The sequence below is a fragment of the Cebus imitator genome, unplaced genomic scaffold (assembly GCF_001604975.1).
Source record: "Cebus imitator isolate Cc_AM_T3 unplaced genomic scaffold, Cebus_imitator-1.0 Scaffold332, whole genome shotgun sequence".
Classification (NCBI taxonomy): Eukaryota; Metazoa; Chordata; class Mammalia; order Primates; family Cebidae; genus Cebus; species Cebus imitator.
The window spans coordinates 621,461-642,991 of NW_016107647.1; the positions used below are offsets into that span (position 1 = coordinate 621,461).

The window sequence follows — 21,531 nt, forward strand, 5'->3', positions numbered from 1 at the left end:
CACTGAGGAGGCACAGTGTGGGGCAGCCTGGGACCTGGTGTGTGACCCCAAACAAGCCAATTAGCTGCCTTTTGTCTCCATTCTTGTAGTTGAGGTAGTAGGTTCCTGGTTTGCCGAGCTGTCGTGGAGGTTGCATTCAGTGATGCCTAGAAAGTCCTATTCTTTGTTCTTCTCTTCATTCCCTCCCCCTCCTTTTTTTCCTGCCTCCTTCCTTTCTCTTCCTCCTTCTCTCTTCTCCTCCGTCCCCTCACTGTTATTGCTGTCACGCAAGGCATGGGCGGGGATCTGAATGGTGGGGGAGGCAGACCCAGGACATCGTCCCCGATGCCAGCCAGTGTTGGAGCAGACTTAACGGATGCACCTGTGAAAAGGACCAGGAGTGGGGTTCCTTGTCTCCCAGCCTCTCTGCCTCCCAGGACCCTTGTTTCTGTGTCTCACTAGTAGGTTAGAGACAGGGATGGGGAATGAGCCAGTGTGGGCCAAGGCCAGGCCCAGGTGGTCTCTGATTTCTTTGTGGTTTCCTTCAGACAATGGACCCTGCAAGCAGGTGTGCAACAGCGTTGGGGGTTCAGCCATGTGCTCCTGTTTTCCTGGCTATGCCATCATGGCGGATGGCGTTTCCTGTGAAGGTGAGTGCCTTGTGGTGCCCTCCTACCTGTGCAAACCTGAGTTGGCCTGTGATGGGGACCTCCAGGTGGGGGTGGCTGGGACCTAAAACTTGCTGAGTTTGTGGGGGAAAGGTCTTGGCTGCTATGATGAGCACCCCCAGTAGTGCAGGTTAAATAGTCACTCCCTTTCACGTGGCCGTGTGGCGTTACATGCACTCCAGGTGGCCCAAAACACGGCTGCAGAGGGACAGGGCCTGGGCTGCTTCCATGGTGTTCTGTGTTTCCTGAGTGTGCACCTGAGTCCCTAGAGGCCTGGGTAAAACAGGTGGTCCTGAGATTCTGCCGAATCCCCAGAGATCGAGTCAGTAGTCCGAGTGGGTAGGCCTGAGAATATGTGCTTCTAACGAGGTGATGTGGATGCTGCTGGTCCGTGGACACCACCTCCACTCACTTTGCCCTTGAGGGTTGCCCTGGTCTGTGTGGCCATGTTCAGGCCTGGGTGGAGTGGGGGAAGGGGAAGTGATGCCGGCTGTTTTAAGGGCAGACAGAAGTGTCTCCAGTGATGAGTGGGAGGGAGGCTGGACAGCAGAGATCCCTGGCTGAATCTGTTCCCAAATGAAGGACATTGGTGATGATTAGCTGTCCAGGGAGCCAAGTCCTTCCACCCCTATGGCCCCGCCTAGGTCTGGGTCTTGTCTCTGCTGGGCCTCTGTGGGCCAGGACCCCCCACTGTAAAATGAGGCCATTGGATCCAGCACCTGCTGGATGGGTTCCCACAGTGAGTGGCATCTGAAGAGCCAAGCTGAGAGGTCTCAAGACTCCACCTCCTGCCTGGGGGCAGGACAGAAATGGAGCATGCAGAGCCTAGGAAGAACAGCAGTTCAGGCTCGGGAGATGAGACCTTGGTGAGTGTCTGGGGAGAACAGAGTGAAATCTGCCTGGGTGAATACCCATATCCCTGCCAGAAGCTGAAAGCCTGTGTCCACCCCAAGCTGAGACTGTGTTCTGATGTGGACAGATACCATCCCACAGGCCAAGAGAGGACAGTAGATTTGCCTAGGTTACATGATGTGGTGGTGACCGGCAGGCCTTCCTCTCTGATGCTGGGGGCAGCTCTCATGTCCAGGTGGAGCTGGGTTCTCTGAGCCCTGCCCCCCCATCTCCCAGGGCCCTGAAAATGTAAGCACTGCATCTTTCCTGGGGCGGGCCTCCTTTGGGCCTAGCCCCGTGAGGCCTCTCTGCCTGTGCTGGCCGTGCAGCCTGGCCTGTGTCTGCATCCTCAGGCCCCCCTCCCTCCTCTGGAGGCCCTGGCAGTGAAAGCCGGGTTCCAGGCCACAGGTCATGATGGGCATTCCTAGGGGCATCTGCCCTGCAGAGGGGCGCTGCTCGACTCTGCTGCATTGGAAATAATCAAGTGAGTTCCCAACATGATGAGCACAAGTGCTTAAAACACTTCCAGAGTCCAGGTTTCTCTTGAAACTTTGTGAAATCTGTATACAAGGGGCTCACAGCCCTGTCCCCTTTGGGACAGAGCATAGACACTCAGTGTCCTGGAGCCCTTGTGGGCTCTCCTTTGGTTTATGTGGCTGGCCTGGTCCCCTAAGTATTGGACTTTGCAAGCTCTCTGTGGTGTGGTTCCTTTGGTGGCTGTGGATGTGGGAAGTGTCGAGTGTGCACGGGAGGCAGCCTCTGGGCCTGGCCCCACTGTGACTGTGGGCAGTCGCCCACCCTCTCTGAGTCTCACCTCACCACTGTCGTTACTGAAGCAGTGGGGCCCAGTTCTGCACACTCAGACTTGGGCCCAAGGCCCAGCTACACACAGATGGGGAGACCCTAGGCAGGCCCCACCCCTCACTGGGTCTCCTTCTCCTTCTGTCACTGGGTGTTCCATGGCAGGCCATGCCCCCTCTAACAGTACTTCTGTTTTCCTCCTGCGGCTGCCGCTAGACCAAGACGAGTGCCTGATGGGTGCTCACGATTGTAGCCGGCGACAGTTCTGTGTGAACACCCTGGGATCCTTCTACTGTGTCAACCACACAGTGATCTGTGCCGAGGGCTATATCCTCAATGCGCACAGGAAGTGCGTGGGTAAGCCAGGGCCCCGCCTGCCGCCTGCCGTCTCAGCGCTCTGCTCTGCTCCAAGCCAAGCCTGTCACACTGCGGCCACGTGCCAAAGGGTCTGCCCTTTGCATGTGAGCTCTCAGCACAGCCGGCACCCCCGTGCTCCATGTCTCGCCCTTGTGTCCTGGCGTCCTGTCCCGCTTGGCTGCCAGCTCCACCCGGAGGCTGCTTTCCCCAGGGATGTGTCTATGTGTCAGGGAACTGGATGTGTGGCCTAGTGGGTCATGGACTCCACCTGGGCTGCAGGGAAATGAGGGGGTCAGACATGCTGGGAGTAGGCTAGCGTGTGTGGGGTCTGGAGGTTGGGAGGCCTGGGCTCCAGGCAGGACCCCCAGAAGCTCTGTGGCTGTGGATGAGTGACTTGCCTTCTCCTAGCCGTAGTTTTCTCATCTGTAACAAGGAGGCTGTTGCTCCTCCCTTGACAATTGTGTGACGTGTGTGCACAGTCGTAGCACAGAGCCTGGGCACTGTGAGCATGCTACATCAGCTGTGTGCCTTCCCCAGGATGCCCCACAGAGGCTGGTAGATGGAGGCTGGGGTCCAGCAGAGCCCGCCTCCCACACCAGCTTGACATTCTCTTGCTGTGTGACCTTGAGCAGCAGAGCTCTCCTCTCTGAACCTCCCTTTCCTCCCCTCTGACCGTGGGGCCAGAGGACGGGGTGAGGGCTCACGCCTGGCACTTACGCTGCACATCACCTGGGTCGGTTATTGGTGATGTCTCTTCTTTCCCCTCTCTTAGGCTGCCCGTTGGCCTGGGGCTGGGACTCCAGGAGTGCTCTATGTGTACATGTCTGCAGCCTCCGATGTTTTCATAGAGGACCGTAAGCCCTTGTCCTCCAGTTCGTGGTCCCAAATGAGATAGACCCAAAGTAGCTGGGACTCAGGGCAGACCGTGGTAAATGCCATCACAGAGACACACGCAGAGGGCAAGCTCATTCCTGCTGGTGGTAGCGGGATAGCATTTGGAAATCAGGAAGAGCATGTGGGTAGAAGGAACAGCTTAAAAAAAGGTATGGAAGTAAGACCAGAACATAGTGTGTGCAGGCCTGTGACCAGAGCCCCCTTTGTCTTCTCTGTGCTCCATGTCCAGCCCGGACATGTCCCCTTCCTTCCTCACCTTTCACTGCTGGGCACATGGGCCCATGGTGCTGGGCCGAATGCCTGCTGCAGACATGTTTGCCCTAGGCCTCCAGCCGTTGGCACAACATGCGCTCCTGACCCTGCTTGCCAGCAGCTGGCCAGCTCTTCCTGTCTGGGTTGGGTCCGTATGTGTACGTCTGGGAAGGCAGATCCCACGAGGGCCCTTGAGCACCCCTCCTGGGATGCCCTGCCCTCTCACTGTGCCTGAGTATGCAGGCTCCTCTGCTTGCTTGGAGATAAGACCTCACGCTAAAAGGGATCCCCAGGCACCTGCAAAGTGGGTTCTGGGAGTAAAAGAGCAAGGGCACATTCCATTCAGCAAAATTTATGAGCTCACATGCATTCCTTTATTTCTTTCCCTCCTTGTTCATCCTGTACAAACGCGTCGGCGCCTCCCCTTCATCCTTCCATGCCCCTCGCGCACATGTTCATCCTGTCGTGCTAGCACCTGCTGCACATTCTTTCCGTCATTTGTACATCCACAGCGCACTCCTGCAGTTTATTTGTTTGCTCTGCACTTGTTTATTAACCCAGACAGGTGAGATGGGAGGCTCATGCTAGGATCAAGAGTGTGGCCTCTGCAGCCAGCCTGCCTGCCTGTGCTCAAATCCTGGCTCTTTGGATTTCTAATTATAGACCTTAAACGAGTTGGTTAACCTCCCTGAGCCTCAGTTTCCTTAACTGGGAATGAGATAACAGCACCCACCTCAAAGAGTCATTGTGGGGATTAAATGAACCAGTTCATTTAAAGAACTTGCTAGTTCTGTGACATCATCATTAGATTCAACCGATGTGTAATACTTAGGCAAACTGCAGAGGTAGTAAGCTCTCTGTCACTGGAGGTATGTAAATCAAAGTGGGACAGTATTGGGTGCGAGCTGTGCCAGAGACTCCCCTGTGTTTACCATTTACCTTTTGTGGTCTGTAGACTGTCTTGGGCACGGGGAGAAGTGCTTCAGGTGGGCTGGGCTGCAGGGAGGTGTGAGGGAGGCAGCCCCCAGCTCTGAGCCTCCCAGGAGGCGGTGCTGCAGCAGTACCTGAATGATGGGGCCAAGGGCACAGCTCCGGGCCAGGCACTGGCTTCCGTTCTTGATCCTGCCACCTGGCTGTCTGTGTGACTGGTCCAGTCACAGCACTACTGGGAGGCTGATTTCCTCATCTGTGAAATGGGTCTTGCAGAACCAGGTCCTCTAAACCACCTGACCCTGGTGAGCCTCCGCTCATGGTGCTGCTGTTATTTATTGCCTTAATTCCTCCAGGCTGTGAGAGACTCCCTAGGCTATGGGCATTTCTGGGGTCCTGGGAACTGTCTCCCTCTGTCAGTCCAGCCTATAAATCAAGTCTTTATCGTGCGCAGCCAAGCCTTCCTTGGAAACTGCTGGCCCAGAACTGCTGGCCCATTCCCAGCCACCCCCGGGTCTGCCTGGCCTGGACACTGTTTGGTTCACCTGTGAACTTGGGAGGGTCTCTTTCTCCAGGGCTCCACCTCTCCACCTGATCGTCTAGTAGTCCTTGTAGACTCAACTCGAATGTCACCACTCCTGAGAAGTGAATCTGATGGTCCAGAGCCACAGCAGGCAGTTCTCTGGCTGGAGCCTCCAAGCCTCCACCTGCCTGTCCTTGAGGGCCAGAACTGGGGCCGACACACCCACTTGGTCACAGGAGCCTAGCACAGAGTTAATGTGTATAGAATGGATGGATAAGCAGAGGAATGGTGCACCTGACCGCCGCTGCAAGGTGGAGCATCAGGAGTCAGGAACTGGGTCAGCTCTCCATGCCGGCTTAGCTCTGGCCCCTGGGCGGTTTCTGAGTTGGTGGCCTCTGTGGCCCTGGGGGTGGTTTCTGAGTTGGTGGCCTCTGTGGCCCCAGGGATAGTCTCTGAGTTGGTGGCCTCTGTGGCCCCAGGGACGGTTTCTGAGTTGGTGGCCTCTGTGGCCTCAGGGGAGGTTTCTGAGTTGGTAGTCTCTGTGGTTCCCCACCTCCCTTATGCATCCTCTCTCTCCTTCATTGGCTTCTCCTCTCTCCAGCTGCTTATCCCAGGAATCTCCCAGGAGTTGGTCCTTGGCCTCTTCTCATTGTGGCCTCTTCTCCTGGGTGGCCTCAGCCATCTGACCATTCTCAAGTTGCTATTCTCACTCGGACCCCTTGCGTGAACTCAGAGGCGTGTCCTTGGCTGCCCTTCACCCTCAAACTCTCATGGCCAGCAGGGCTCCCACCTTCCCCCACAGCCTGCACCTCACAGCCGCCCTCACTGCCACCTGTCCAGCTGCGTGGCCAGAAGCTCTGTGGGCCTCTGGGCCCCTCCTCCTGCCTCATCTTCATCTCATCCGTCAGTGGGTCCTGTTGGTTCCAGCTTCACAATACTTCCAGAATCCAACCGCTTCTCCCGCCCCATAGAAGGTAGTCTGAGCCACTGAATCTCCTGCCTGGATCCTCACCCCTGTTGTCTACCCCCTGCCAGAGATCCCTGCTCCAAAGAAGTCAGACCACTCCCTCCTCTGCTTGGAACTCTCTGTGGCTCCCAGCCTTCCTCCTGCTCACCCTCTTTCTCCTTTCTCTCCCCTGCAGCACATGCCACTCCTGGGGGGCCCTTGAACCTGCCAAGCTGGGTTCCTTCTCAGGGCCTTCACGTCCCTGACCCCTCTGCCTGGACTGTCTGCGTGACCCAGTCTGTCAGCTTGTCACATCTTTGCTCAAATGTCTTCTTTCCTGAGAATCCATCCCTGACCCATCCCCCCCAGCGCCCCTGCATACTGCTCTGTTTTGTCCACAGCACTGAGCACCACCTCCATTTGTGTTTGTTTATGTATTTATTGTGCCCCCTCCCCTTGTGTGTCTGCCCTACAAGGGCAAAAATTTCTGTCTGTCTTGGTCACTGATGTACACCAAGTGCCAAGAACGGTGCTTGGTGCATAGCAGGTGCTCAATAAATCTTTGTTGAATGAACGGATGTTTGGGTGCCGAGACATCAGCCACATCTCTGGATGGTGAGCACCTTGAGGGCAGGGCCTGGTGCTCCCTCCCTCCTGGTGGTCCAAGGTCTGCTGGCTGCACTCAGCCACTGTTCTGGGGGCTCCCTGTAGCCTCTGATGGTCTCGCTCTCCCTGCAGACATCAATGAGTGCGTGACGGACCTGCACACGTGCAGCCGGGGTGAGCATTGTGTGAACACGCTGGGCTCCTTCCGCTGCTACAAGGCACTCACCTGTGAGCCAGGCTATGCCCTCAAGGATGGCGAGTGCGAAGGTGAGAAGGGCCCAAAAGGACCAGCTGGAGGCCTTACCCCTCCCTGGCTCCACCTGGCCATGCTCAGGCCATGCTCAGGCCTGGCCATGCCCCTCCCCATCCCTTCCCTTCTAGCAAGCTCCCCTTAGTTGGTGTTCCTGCTGGTGGGAAGACCCCGTGATGGTGGTGTTTGGGGCGGAGGTGGGAGGCTGAGGCTGGGTGAGAGCGGGCTAGGTCCACCTGGCTTTGCTCCTGCCTGCTGGTGTCTGGGTGCCAGTTTATCTCCTCATGGTGGGTTGGTTCTTCTGTTTGTATGTTGAGGTGGAGCCCACAGAGGGCTCACTCTGTCCCTTTCACTGGAAAATTCCAGGCTTCTAAGCAGAGGGAGGGGTTTCATCCAACCTTTTCAACAAGTACTTCCCGAGCTGCTCTTATGTGCCTGCGGGGTCCTGGGTACCAGGGATGCAGGGTGGGGTGCTGTGGCCCTTCTCTGATCTCGTGGTGTGGTGCACACAGGCAAATGGAGATGGCAGAGTGACTGGGGGCCCCTGTAAGTGATGGGTTCAAGGAGGCCCCTGGAGGAGGTGATGTTGGAGTTGAGACCTGAATGAGAAGCTCCTGGGGAGGGTGTTCAGGCAGAGGGGGCAGTGTGCTGAGGCCCACAGGATGTGGGGAGGAAGCACTCTTGGCATGTTCCAGAAGCAGGAAGTCTCTGGGGCTGGAGCCTTCTTGCTACCTGTGCTACCTCCCTAAAGTGGGGACACATGACCTTACCTTCAAGATGCAGGCATATGGTGGGGACATCCCCACTTCTGCCCCCTGCAAGTGTGGGGCAGTGGCTAACAGAGCAGACTTGGAAGCCCGTCCCCCGAGTTCTGTCCTGGTCCAGTGCTCCCCAGTGGTGGAGCCTTGTTTATGTCTCAGCTTCCCTCTTTGTAAGATGGAGCACATCATGACATCTACTTCGTAGGGTTGTGTGGGGATTAGGGAAATCAGTCCATCTCAGAGTGCCCAGAACAGTGCCTGGGACCAAGGAGAAGTGCAGTAAACATGGCCACATCGTTGTTACTCCTGCGACAAGGGCCACGCCAGCAACAGTGTGGCTCTGCCAGCTTCCCAGGGAGCAGATCTTTGTGGCCATCAGGGTCATGGTTCTGAGGGCGGGGATGTGTGGGCAGGGCTGCTCAGTGTAAAGGCAGGACCTGCCCCCCAGCCTTTGACACCCCGCCTCTCTTCTGCAGACGTGGATGAGTGTGCGATGGGCATGCACACCTGCCAGGCAGGCTTCTTGTGCCAGAACACCAAGGGCTCCTTCTACTGCCAGGCCCGGCAACGCTGCATGGAGGGCTTCCTGCAGGACCCTGAAGGCAACTGTGTGGGTGAGCAGGGGCTGCGGGGCTGGGGGCCACTAGGGGCATTTTGGGGGCTTTGAAGGCTTTAGAGATCAGTGAGGCCTGGCTTCTGCTCCATTCCTCTCCCAGCCTCCTTGTCCCTCCCTGTGAATGGCATGTCCCCCAAAGTGCAGCTGCTTCCACTACCTTGAGCTGTGGGACCTTTGCCAAGTTACTACGCAGTAGCCTCCCTGAAGCTGTCTGTAGAGTTGGACTGGATGCGAATGAGTATCCACTTTTTTTAACCAGTCAGCACTGCTGTATGATAGATCATGACCTGGCACATACATCTACACACATCCGGGAAGACCTGGAAGACTAGCGTCCCCACACGGTGCTGCGTGTGATACCCACTGAAATTCCCCATTACCAGAGAATGCCAGTGAGACCTCCTAGAATGATTCTATGTTGCACTCGAGGGTTGAGACTTACAGTTTTACAGATGCCAGTCTAGTTGTCCCCAAGTGGGCCTGAGGTTCCACCCGCTCTGTGCCCCCCATCAACTCCTTCCAAAAAGGGGTTTGCTAACTTAGTCTCTGCGCCTCTAAAATGTCTTGTTAATGTGCTGTGCTTCCTCAGCATCATGTGCTTCCCCGGCCTGTGGTTGGTGTATTTATCCTGGTACTGAGCCTCGATCCTGCCCTGCCTCCAGCTGCTCTGTTGGGCAGATATGAAAGGGTGTAGGGCCAGCCAGCAGGTGCTTGGGTTCTGGGAGGTGGGGCACAGGGGTGGGACAGTCTGGCTCTGCAGCTCTGACCAAGGCTGGTCTGGAGCCTGGGATCCTCCCAGTGTGGCCCTGGGAGGGGATGGGGCTTGGGAAGGCACCATGCCAGGCTCCCCGTCACCCTCACCTGCCCCTGCAGACATCAACGAGTGCACATCATTGCCCGAGGCCTGTCGGTCAGGCTTCAGCTGCATCAACACAGTGGGCTCCTACACTTGCCAGAGGAACCCACTGGTCTGCAGACGCGGCTACCACGCCAGTGAAGATGGGGCCAAGTGTGTGGGTAAGGCCTGCCCCTCCGCCCTGCCAGCCAGCGCGGCTTGCCTGCTTCCCTACCCATGGGAGGTGTGTGTGGAGGGAGCTCCAGGCCTCAGGGTGTCCTGCTCATCCACAGACGTGAACGAGTGTGAGACGGGTGTGCACCGCTGCGGTGAGGACCAGGTGTGCCACAACCTCCCCGGCTCCTACCGCTGTGACTGCAAAGCTGGCTTTCAGCGGGACGCCTTCGGCCGGGCCTGCATCGGTAGGTAGGGCTGGTGGCCAGGACTTCTGGGGAACACTTGGCTGGGCCCATGCCCTCTGTGCACTTCACCTCCCCATGCCCAGCACCCCCATTGCCTGAGTGGGACCCACCTGATGAAGCCCCCAAGGCTGCCTTCCAGCTGGCCTTATCCTCCTGCTGGACCTGGCTGTGACTCCCCCACCTTCTTGGTCCCTGCTGTCTCATCCTTGTGTCTCTGCCCCTCTTGCTCTTGTCTTTCCTGCTTCTCTCAGTCTCTGTCACCATCTCTTCTTGTCGCTTGCTGTGCCTGTGTCTGTCCCTCTGGCCTCTGCCTCTTACCTTCCTCCAACACCCTTGCTGTGTCCCCGCCACCTGGTCTCTGCCTCTCTGTCCTTGCCTCTCCCTGTCTTTCCTTCTGTGTCCTTCTCCCACCCAGTCCCCTCTTTGGCCCTGGGTGGCCCCTGGGGGTGGAGGGAGCTGGCTTCCAGGCCACCCACCCTGTGCCTGCCGCCTGCCCTCCCATAGACGTGAACGAGTGCTGGACCTCGCCGGGCCGCCTGTGCCAGCACACGTGTGAGAACACGCGCGGCTCCTACCGCTGTTCCTGCGCCTCCGGCTTCCTGCTGGCGGCCGATGGCAAGCACTGTGAAGGTACGCTGGCCCTAATCTCTGACCCTGACCCTGGCCTCTGACCCCATGCTGCCTGGTATCCACAGCGGACAGAGCCACCTTGGAAAGCCCAGACCCTCCCTGACCCTTCACCCTCACACCTTCACCCACACAGGCCCCTCCCTCCTCCTCCATCTGGCCAATCCCTCTAAGGCCTCCACTCTCGCCTTCCTCCTGTTGTCTTCTGCCCTGAATTCCCCCGATGAGGTCCGGGGGCCCCAGCTCCCTCCGTCCAGAGGGGCTGGGTCTCTGTGTCATCTGTACCGCCAGGTGGGGTACCGAGGCATGAACAGGTGGGTTCATGTACCCACCTGTGTGGGATGCACCTGTGGCTGAGGGAGGGACTGTCACGTTGTTCCCACACGTGTTCATGGTGCTGTTGCCCCAAGCTCAGTGGGGCCTGGTGTGGAGTGAGGTCACCAGGCTGCTCAGCGAGGGAGTGAGGGGCCAAGACAGAGGAGCATGGGGTCTTGGCCCGTTTACCTGGCACAGTCTTTTCCAGTCCCTCCCTGGCCTGGAGGCACTTTCCTCGCTTTCTCCTAGTGAGATGAGTTGGCTGAGACCCCTGGGAGGCCATGCATCCCTTCCCAGTTACTGGCCTGGCAGGAGAGCTGGCCCTCGAATGGGCAAGCCCCATTCCACACCAGGGAGCATGACGGGCCTGGCTGTCAGGAGGCATCTGGATACGCTCTCCAAGGTGGACCTGGGCCCTGCCATGACTGCCTGCTGGTGTCCCTGCAGACGTGAACGAATGTGAGGCCCACCGTTGCAGCCAGGAGTGTGCCAACATCTACGGCTCCTACCAGTGCTACTGCCGCCAGGGCTACCAGCTGGCTGAGGACGGGCATACCTGCACAGGTACCTGTCCTCTGCCCAAGGGCTCCCTTCCAGAGAGACTCCTTCCCCTTGTGCCAGGCTCCCTGAGAGTCCTTCCTGGGCCATGGACACAGAAAGGTTTTAGCATCAATCTGAGTTCAAGCCCCAGCTCTGCAGTTTCCTAGCTGTGTGACCTTGGGCAAATTGCCTCTCCACTCTGACCTCAGGCTCCTCCTCTGTAAAATGGAAATAATGGTTCTGACTTCAGGGGGATGAAGAACTAAGTTGACATAGGTGCCCATGACTGGCATCTGATTGTCCCTTCCACTGGTGGCAGCAATCAGGGAGCAGCCCTAGGGTATAAGCACCGGAGTGGGATCCTGTTTTGCTTTGTGGCCTTGGGCAAGTCTCTTCTACTCTCTCAGTCCCCTTGTCCTCATTTTAGAAATGGGCCTTTAAGCTCTGTGACTGTGACAGGGACAGGCTGACTGTCAGTGGCTGGGCCCTGTGGGTGGACGGGGTTCACTGGGGGTCGGACCTTTCTCTGACAGACATCGACGAGTGTGCTCAAGGTGCCAGCATCCTTTGCACCTTCCGCTGTCTCAATGTGCCGGGGAGCTACCAGTGTGCATGTCCTGAGCGGGGCTACACCATGACCGCCAACGGGAGGTCCTGCAAGGGTGAGCAAGTCCCCCCGCCCCCGCCTCCACCAGGGTCCCGGGCAGGCTCCAAGCAGACCCAGAAAAGCACACACGGCTTGCATGCACTTGGAGCCCCCATATCCAGTGCAGAAATTCAGGATGGCCACTGCCTCCAATGGCCATGTTAACTGAGATTGTGCCTGGGATGAAGAAGCTGACAGTCTTGCTGCTGCTCAGTCCAGCTTAGAATCTTCTAGGCTTGGGCTCGGCACTGCGACCCTGCCCTGAGAGTGGAATAGGGATACTATGGGGTGATTCTAAGGAGGCAGGAGGCCTGTCCAGTGAGAAGACTGCAGAAGAGCCACAGGGAACCCAGGCAGTGTCCCGAGTCTCTGCAGTGTTATGTGGACACAAGGGGATCAGGCAGGTCTGTGGACCCAGAGGGTAGGGTGGGATCCCTGGAGTAGGGCAGGGGTCACAGGGAGGCTGATCCCAGACCTTGTGCCGAAAGGTGTTCTCCTTGTCAGAGCTGTGTAGATCTGGGAGGGCTGCACAATGGGAGGGTCTCCACTCCCCTGCCATTGAGGATGTGCAAGGGCTGGCAGTCACCTGTCAGAATTTGCAAGAGAGGGGACTGTGTCCCTGAATAGAGACCATGTTCTGTGGTATTTAATGTTCCTCCTCCTCTAGAGAGTTGTAATTCTAAGTTCAGTGCCATTTGCCACCAGATTTCTGGGCCTGGTAAGTCACCAGGGCAAGGTGAGGGGCCATGACACAGAAGGGGCCCTTGCCCTGGGAGAACCAACCCCTGGGCCCCTCAGCCCCTGGGCCCTCAGCCCCTTAGCCCCTCAGCCCCTCGGCCCTTGGGTGCTGCAGAGCTCAGACCACCTGCCTGGCTTCAGTGGCCAGGTCTTCCCCACACATGGAGCTGAGAACCTGGAGTTCCCTGGGGTACAGCCTTCAGGGTGTGACCAGGGGCCTGGCCCAGCCCTGGGCATCTTCTTGGCTCACAAAGACAGGTCCTGGTGTTCTGGGGACCAGGGGTCAGAGTTAGCACCCAGAAGGGTTTGGAGTTAGCCCAGCATGGTGCAGGCTGGTGGTTGCTCCCTGTCAGTGAATCCTGAGATCAAGTCGGTGGACTTTAGCCAGCTGTCTGCGTTCTCCTTTCTATTAGCATAGAACAGAAAGCAGCATCGGGCAGGGTAGAGTGGCGCAGCATGGGGCAGGTACCCCTACGTTCCAGCCCTTATGTGTGTACCTAGTCCCAGTGCTCAACGGGTCCTTTACTGTGGGTGGATGTAAACATGTCAGAGTCCTAAGTTACATCAGAAGACTGTGTGAAGACCTGACTTCTCTGACTGGGAGGCCTGCTGGGCCCACAGAGCTGGCCTAAGTCTTGCGGGCTGCAAAGCCCTCTGCTATTTAATTTTTAAAAAATCAATATGGACTCTGTAAAATGTAAGGATTCTACGCACCATGTGCTTAGCTTGGCAGGAAGTACGACTTTATCCTTCTGGATTGTGATTTCACACGTGACACCAAGGCCCTGTTCCTCCTGGTGCCAGAACACAAGTGTGGCCACTCAAGGAAGCCCTGTAAAACCCTGCAGTGACATTAGCTCTTGGAGGAGTTTCAGGATGCCAGCCTGTCTACACTGACAAGAGACTCTCCCTGGCTTTTTATTTTCCAAACCACACCAGGCACCTGGGGACACCTGGATGCCCACATGTGCCTGGCTGGCCACTAGAGAGGGCTCCCTGGGATGGCATATGCCAATCATGGTGTACCTGACTCCCAGTGCTTCTCTCTTGACCGGGCTTGCCCCCGACCCTGTCTCTGCATCCTCTTCTTGGGGTGGCTGCCCCTCTGCCCCCACAGCTTTCTCTGTGTTGAAGAACTGGTGAGGCTAGGTCCCCTCTGCAAGCCCCCGCCACGCCACCAGCCCGCACCAGGAGTTTGGGGCAAGGTAGAGCTGCACATCCGCGCATCTGCTGCCCTCACTTCCTCTCCAGACCTTCCTTCTGGAAGAGCCTTCTGACTCACATGGTGGGCGAGGGCACAGCAGGGGCTGCCAGCTCCCCGGCCTCGTCCATTTCCCAGGTCACTCCACATAGCCGCTTCTGCAGCTACTGACCTTCAGAGCTAAGAGGTTGTCCTCTTGTTCTGTTCTGGCTTGGGCCAAACCCTGAGGTCCCTCGGCTCAAATGGAGGCGGAGGCTGACCTTGGGGGAAAGAATATGCTTGACAATGTCTCCATTAGCCTCCAGCCCCTCCCCAACAGCTGGAAAAAAAAAAAAAAAAAAAAAAAAACAACGACAGGAAAAGCCAAAGGAGGCCCTCTCCATGTGGAGTCCATTAGCGAATAATCAGCAGCCTGGGACCACCCAGTTGGGCTCTACCCTGCCTGGCCTCTTGCGATGCTTTCTCCCACTCACCCCTGCACCACCGTGGGACCCATTTTACAGAGGGAGGGAAGTGAGGCCTGGAGAGGTAAACAGATGTGAGCTGATCCCCTACAAGACAGCCTGGTGGCCAAGAGCCCAGAGTGGGTGGTGGGCCAGGGGTAGTGAGTCCTGGCCTTGCCCTGGAAGCCGCGTGGCCCGGGGCACATTCGTGGACACCTGCACCTGCCTCGCGGGGTTGGTGTCGGTGCAGACTGCCTCAGGCATCACAGAGATGCTAGGCGGTAAACTCTGGAGGCAGGCTGACTATTGTTACTATTAGTCGTATATTGTTATTGTTAGGAGTCAGCTTGGCATCATGATTGATCCCAGATTTTGACATCAGGCACACCTGGCTTGCTGCCCTGCTCACTGCTCTGTGACCTTGAGCAAGGCTTTGCCCCTCTCTGCACCTCCATGTCCCCCTCCTCTGTCTGCAGAAGCCAATGATCCTCACTGCACTGGGCTGGTATGAGGACTGAGTGAGGAGAAATTTCTAAATGGTATCGATATGGGGGATTGGAAAACAAAAACTGAAGCCCCCCATGGTTGCCCCAGAAGACCCCTGCCTCCACCCCATGGGACTTACCCGAGGCCTCCTGAGACGGCCCTCTCTGGGCTGAGCAGCTCATCCTTAAAGAAAGTTTCTCAAGAACCCATTTCTAAGACCTTTTGTCCTCTGGATGTCTGTGGGCTACACACACACACACACACACACACACACACACACACACACACACCGGCTTCTTTGAACTTTTGTGAACAATATCTATTCCTATGTCTGTTGAAGTTTATATGTATATGTTTCTTTGTCCTGGATGGGCCCTTTGTGTGTTTCTCTGCACCTGTGTGGGTGTGCATGTGCTCACGTGTGTGCTGAGCCTTTGTGGCTGTTGGAGTTCCTTCTGAATGTACAGGAAGTGTCAGCACACCTGTGGCTCATGGGGGACGTTCACTCATAGCTCTGTGTCTCAGAGTCTGTACTTGCAAGTGATGGGTCTTACACTTCTGTCCAGCAAGACGTGTTGAGTGCTTCTCCATGCAGGCACTCCACTGGGTGCTGGGGACACCGTGGGAATGAGAACAAATACGCCTGCCCTCCTGGAGCCCAGGTTGAGGGGGGACGGTGGAAACATACAAAACATGCAGCCATACAAAACAGCCTAGGTGTGTTGCAGAGCATTACGAGCCACAGAAGGGTAAAATGGGTGGGATGGAGGGTGAAGGAGGACCACTGTAGAGTCAGGGAGGCCATCCTGGAGGGGGTGACTCAAGGTCTGAGAGTTAAAAGATGAGAAGGAGCCAGCAATAGGAAAAGCTGGGGAAAGCATTCTGGCAGCAGCAAAGGCCCTGGGGTAGATTAAGGGTCGGGCTATTGGGGCAGCCCAGGGATGTCCAGCAGGTCTGTGGCCTCTGTGGAAGAGAAGGGGCTTAGAAAGGCCAGAGAGGCCTTGCCCTATGTGGCTTGATGTCCATGAGTGGGACTTAGGCTTTATTCCGGAGTACGAGAAGCCACTGGAGGATGTGACATGAGGTGATTGACACTTTAGAGCAAGGCCCCCTGTCGCAGGTGCCGAGCAAGTGAGATGGGGCATGTGTGTCCAGGGGGGCACACGGGCTGTTCTTACAGGTCCTGCTGCCGTGGGGCCCAGGCCTCTCATGCAGGCTGGGGAGGTTCAGGCTGGGCCGCCCAGCTGTGGTGACTCTGCCACTGCCCCTCTTCTCCCCCAGACCTGGATGAGTGTGCACTGGGAACCCACAACTGCTCGGAGGCTGAGACCTGCCACAACATCCCGGGCAGCTTCCGCTGCCTGCGCTTCGATTGTCCTCCCAACTACGTCCGAGTCTCCAACACGTGAGTGCCCCCACCCCAGTCCCTGACCCAGGGAGTCTGCCCTGGTCCCGAACTACCCAGGGGAGAGACCGAGAGATGGGCGCCTGCCTCGACCACCTCCTTCTCTTCCCAGCCCCTGACTGCTGGGTCTGTGGGATTGGTGAGCAAAACAAATACAAGTACCTTGTAGAGAGTTCAGGGTTGAGAGGAAGAAGGGGAAAGACTCACAGAAAACACCAGCCCGCTTCCTCACACACATGCATAGTAGTTACTGCTGTGTGGCCAGTTATCCCAGCTAACATTGAGCACCATAATACAACACACAATTTCTCTGTCACACAGTGTCTAAGGGCTAGGAGCCTGGGAGTGGTGTAGCTAGGTGGTCTGGCTCAGGGTCTCAGGGGCTGCCTGCTGGGGCTGCAGGGTCCTGCCACCACTCATGGGGCTCTGGGCGGGAGGCCTCAGCTCCACACCGCATGAGCTTCTCAAGGACGCTGCTTGTGACATGCCACTCCCCACCTCAGCATCGGGAGCATGAGCGATAGCCGCTTAACCTCACTTAACCTCAGAACTGACAGACTGCTCCTCTGCCACCAGCCACATAGCCTGGACTTGGGAGGGACCCTGGGTGCACAGGGAAGAAGGGAGAAGGGAGGAGGAAGGGAAGAAGGAAAAGGAAGGAGAAAGAATGGGAGGATGGCGGGAGGGAGGAAGAAAGGAGCATGGGGAGGGTAAGAGCTGCTAATGAGCCCTGCCGGTGCCATGCTAAACTTTGTATGTATAACCTCACCCCATTCCAGTGAGCCCATGAAGCTTTTATTAACCTCCTCTCACAGGCGAGGAAACTGAGACCCAGAAGTAAGGGGACTTACCTGAGGCTTCCAGGCCACTAGGGGGAGAGCTGGCCCTTGATCCTGCTGCTGAGCTGTGCCATGTCTGTGTCCTTGTCTGGGGTGGGGGTGGGTGGGTGAGCAGTGGGTGACCCAGCCCATCCTCCCTGCAGGAAGTGCGAGCGCACCACGTGCCATGACTTCGTGGAGTGCCGTAACTCGCCGGCAACCATCACGCACTACCAGCTTGACTTCCAGACGAACCTCCTGGTGCCCACGCACATCTTCCGCATTGGCCCCGCGCCAGCCTTCACAGGGGACACCATTGCCCTGACCATCATCAAGGGCAACGAGGAGGGCTACTTTGGCACGCGCAGGCTCACCCCCTACACGGGCGTGGTCTACCTGCAGCGGGCGGTGTTGGAGCCCCGGGACTTTGCCCTGGACGTGGAGATGAAGCTCTGGCGGCAGGGCTCCGTCACCACCTTCCTGGCCAAGATGCATATCTTCTTCACCACCTTTGGTGTGTGAGGTGCCAGCATGGGCCACCTGTGGAGGCGGTGCAGCCCGGGGCTCACGCTGTGTGGGAGGGACTGGGTTACTATTGTGGTTTTTACTATAACTTTGTAAATTAACTTAATTTTGCTGACTTGATTCCTGTGGCCTTCTGGACTCCTCCTCTGCCCCACAGGAGGAAGTTCCATGGCAGGCGGTGTGTTCTCATGCAGGCACCAAGTGGAAGCTCGTGGGGTGGGCCACAGCGGTGGCAGGTGCCCTATGGGTGAGGCTGGGCGATGACCTGAGGACCCGGAGACACACAACCATGTTGGGGCTCTTGGACTCCCCTGGATGACCTGTCCCCAAAGTTGACATTCCATTTCATGTTCCACTGTGATTCTTTTCTTTTAAAAAAAAAATCATTTTAAAGTTTTTTGTTTAATTATAAAGTAGTATATGTACATTGTTAAAAAAAAAAAAACTCAACTAGTATGAAAGGGTTATAAAGTAACAGAGGAAAACACCTCGTGGTCCCCTTACTTTTGTAAAGCGTTTTGAGTTTGACAGTGTTCTGTGGCTTGGCCAGCTGCCACAGGGTTCTGTGGCCTGGCCAGCATGTCAGTTCATTGGTCAGGACCTTGATGTCCTTCTCCAATAACAAGCTCCGCACCGGGAGTTCACCTTGGGGTGAGAGCACCCCAGTGTGAGCAGACACTCCTCGGGCCCTTTATTCTGCTTTTACCACTTCTGCTTTCCCTCCGTCCTCCCACTGCCTTCCTCCGCCTTCCCTGATGGGGACCTCCGCCGCTGGTCTGTCAGTACCTCTTTGCATCCCTGGGTAGCACATTCCTGCATAAACCATTTCTGTTTTATTAAGAACCTCTGGGTCTGGATGTGGTGGCTCACACCTGTAACCAAGGTGGGTGGATCGCCTGAGCTCAGGCGTTTGAGACCTGGGCAACATGGCAAAACCCAGTTTCTACAAAAATACAAAAATTAGCCAGGCATGGTGGCCCATGCCTGTAGTCCCAGCTACTCAGGAGGCTGATGTGGGAGGATGGCTTGAACCCAAGAAGTGGAGGTTGTAGTGAGCTGAGATGGCGCCACCACACTCCAGCCTGGTGGCAGAGCCAGACCTTGTCTCAAAAATGAAGTGAAACAAAACAAAAACCTCTGGGAGCTGCCCTCCCCATTACACGTTTGTTTTGACATTGTCCAGAACATTATATGTATTTCAGATTTTGAGATTATTTTATAGCCACCTTCAATCCTAAGTAGGGGTGGCCTCAGTCAAAGTTCAATCATTGTCTCTCAAATGAAAGTTTTCTAGTCCCAAATCCCTGTGGTCACCCCTGAGCGGCACTAACAGGCTTTTGCCATAAAGCCCTGCCTGTGTAAGGACTCTGGGGCTTTTAGGGATAGTTTTATGGGAAGGAGTTGCAATATTCCTGGACGTGGAGTATGAACCCCCCAAAATCTAAATCAACTGACCAGATGCTGGTCCTCAATCGCTGTTGCCTGAAGGGCAGGTTTACCTGCCTTCTATTTTGCAGCAGTCGGTGGGAGAAGCATTCCCAGCCACACCATCTCCATCCCCAGCATATGCTCTGGTAAAGCAGGTGCAGCCACTTCACAGAGAGTTTGTTCCAACGTTCCAGTTTTCACCTAAGTATCCACCTTGATTCCATCGACCATCACATTTCTACATCCTCCCTTGAATGAGAACCTCTGTTCGGACTTCACTGATGGGGTTTGGAATCACAGAGCAGGGGCTCCCATAGACAGAGTCTGTCCTCCTCTCCCTTCCGTGGGCCTAGGGCTTTGGGTCCCCCGCTAGGTGGTGAGCCAAGGGACTCAGGCCTTTTCCTGGTTAGATTGTGAGACCACTGCCTCAGGCAACTCGAGATCAGAATTCTCACTGTCATTTTAGGCCTCCCAGCTTTTAAAAGTCCTCCAAACTAGAATGAATAACACAGATGTTTTAGGGTCTTTTCACATTGGGTGGCTGGCAGGGTCCTCCCACTTCTGTGAGTGGACCAGCTTCTGTATTGAGACCGTTGTTCTGTCCCGTCAATATCCACTTTATTCATCTTACTTCTTAACAACTGCTTAAAACTGCTTCCACTCTGCTGGGATGAGTCCCTTGACTCTCTCCTCGGTCCTACCCCTTTGTGTCGTCCTTGCTGTCATGAAAAACCTTTGCTATCTGTTGTCTCTGCACACCTTTCCCTTTGTAGGAGGCTCTGAGGCCAGTAGCTGCATCTTGGGCCAACTGACTGTACCGTGGCCCAGCATGAGAATCTACCCCACACATTCCTTGGGTAGGGCCTCAGGCTAGAGGCTGAGGTCCAGGCTGACCAGAACGTTAGGCCAGGGTCCCCTCCCGCACTCACCCTTACTTACCTTTTAACTGTTGCAGATAACAATAACCAAAGGATTTTATATGTTCCTTTTTTTTTGTTTCTTTGCATTTCCTTATACTCTAGAGAGCCAACTGCTTAGGAGTTGGATCCATTGTGTCGAAATTCCATTGGTAACTTTTACCTTAAAAAATTGAATTGCAGTGGTTCTACTTACAAATGTATTAAAAAAAAAAAAAAGACAAAAAATTGATTGCAACACAGCTACGACCAGGAATCAAAGTTCCCTCAGCTCCACCCTTTTACCTCTGCTCTTCCCAAACCGCATGTTCCAGTGAGTCAGGGTTGGTCTAGAAAGTCCCACTTCTGACATCAACTGTAAGGAGTTCAGCAAATGATAGTTTAAGGAAGCCATCCCCACCAGACTGCCCTCACTTCAGGCACCAGCTGAAAGCGTGGGTGTTTCCAGGATCACCCTCCCTTCAGACCAGCTGGTGACATATTCAGAGGTCCCGGTAAGCATCCTGAGGTACAATAATTCACTAGAATGATGCAAAGAAGCATATAGCACTCAGGAAAGTGCTATACTTACTACAATTTTATTCTAGTAAAAGGATCCAGATCCAAGCCAGCCAAGGGGGAGAGACACAGAGGGCAGAGTCCAGGAAGGGTCCAAACATGGGTTTTCTGGTTGTCCCAGATGGTGTGACCTCCTCCCAGATACGATGTGTGGCAGTACGCGAAGAGGATCACCAACCAAGGAAGTTTATTTGAGCCATTGGTACCTGGAGTTTTTACTGGAGCTCATTGGTGGCTGGGGCACAGACATTCCCAGCACAAAGTGGCAGCACAATTGCTAAAGATGGCACCAATGATGGCCTGAGAACACGCACAGGGAATGCTGGTAGAGGGAATGCTGTGGCTGGAAATGCCAATGCAGGCATTGGAAAGATGTGAGGGAATGATGACTACAGAGACAGTGGAATTGGCTGGGGACTGGTGAGTTGAGCTGCCCTGCAGAGGGATGAGAGAGTCTGAGCTGTGAGTAGAAGGTTGGTGGCTAAGCGGGAGGCAGAGGGCCTAGAGCAGCTCACAAAGCAGCACCTGTCTCCTGAAGGGGAAGGGCAGGCAGAGCTGAGTGGCAGGCCGAAGCACCTGTGAATTTTTTTGTTGCATGTGGTAGGAAAAGTCCAACCGAATGCAGTGAAAAGTGGGGAAGGTCATGCCAGCCCAAGGGAACAGCATGTGCAAAGTTTGTGAAGTGGAGAAGCCTGATCTGCCTGGAAGGACTGGATGAGGAATGAGGGTGGAGGGGGTGTGGTGGGGCAGGGTCAGCAAGACACCATGAGCCTCCACTAGGGCTCTGATGTGAACCCATCTGGACCTGAGCTTTTTTTGGTCAATAGGCTATTAATTGCTGCCTGTTCTTCAGACCTTGTTATTGGTCCATTCAGGGCTTCAACTTCTTCTTGGCTTAGTCTTGGGAGTGTGCAAGTGTCCAGGAATTTATCCATTTCTTCCAGATTTTCTGGTTTATGTGTATAAAGTTGTTTGTAGTAATCTCTGATAGTAGTTTGTATTTCTGAGAACTCAGTGGTGATCTCCCCTTTATTGTTTTTTATTGCATCTATTTGATTATTCTCTCTTTTCTTTGTTATTAGTCTAGGTATCGGTCTATTTTGTTGATCATTTCAAAAAATCAGCTCCCAGATTTATGGATATTTTGAAGGGT

The 21,531-nt window shown here is 55.6% G+C and overlaps 1 protein-coding gene across 5 annotated transcripts in view; it reads left to right on the plus strand.

Moving 5' to 3' along the window:
- FBLN2 (fibulin 2) overlaps nucleotides 1–17,962 on the plus strand; it is an 85,824-nt gene extending 67,862 nt beyond the window's left edge. For 2 of the 5 annotated variants that reach the window (XM_017505029.2, XM_037730125.1), the window contains 11 exons: nucleotides 528–629; nucleotides 2,556–2,696; nucleotides 6,980–7,114; nucleotides 8,335–8,472; nucleotides 9,348–9,491; nucleotides 9,603–9,731; nucleotides 10,236–10,361; nucleotides 11,121–11,237; nucleotides 11,747–11,875; nucleotides 16,009–16,132; nucleotides 17,115–17,962. In XM_017505029.2, coding sequence (XP_017360518.1) covers nucleotides 528–629; nucleotides 2,556–2,696; nucleotides 6,980–7,114; nucleotides 8,335–8,472; nucleotides 9,348–9,491; nucleotides 9,603–9,731; nucleotides 10,236–10,361; nucleotides 11,121–11,237; nucleotides 11,747–11,875; nucleotides 16,009–16,132; nucleotides 17,115–17,472 — 1,643 coding nt within the window. In that variant the 3' untranslated portion in view covers nucleotides 17,473–17,962. The remainder of the gene's footprint in view (nucleotides 1–527; nucleotides 630–2,555; nucleotides 2,697–6,979; nucleotides 7,115–8,334; nucleotides 8,473–9,347; nucleotides 9,492–9,602; nucleotides 9,732–10,235; nucleotides 10,362–11,120; nucleotides 11,238–11,746; nucleotides 11,876–16,008; nucleotides 16,133–17,114) is intronic. The other 3 variants (XM_017505030.1, XM_017505031.2, XM_017505032.2) reach the window with 3 other exon arrangements.
- Nucleotides 17,963–21,531: the final 3,569 nt, after the last annotated feature.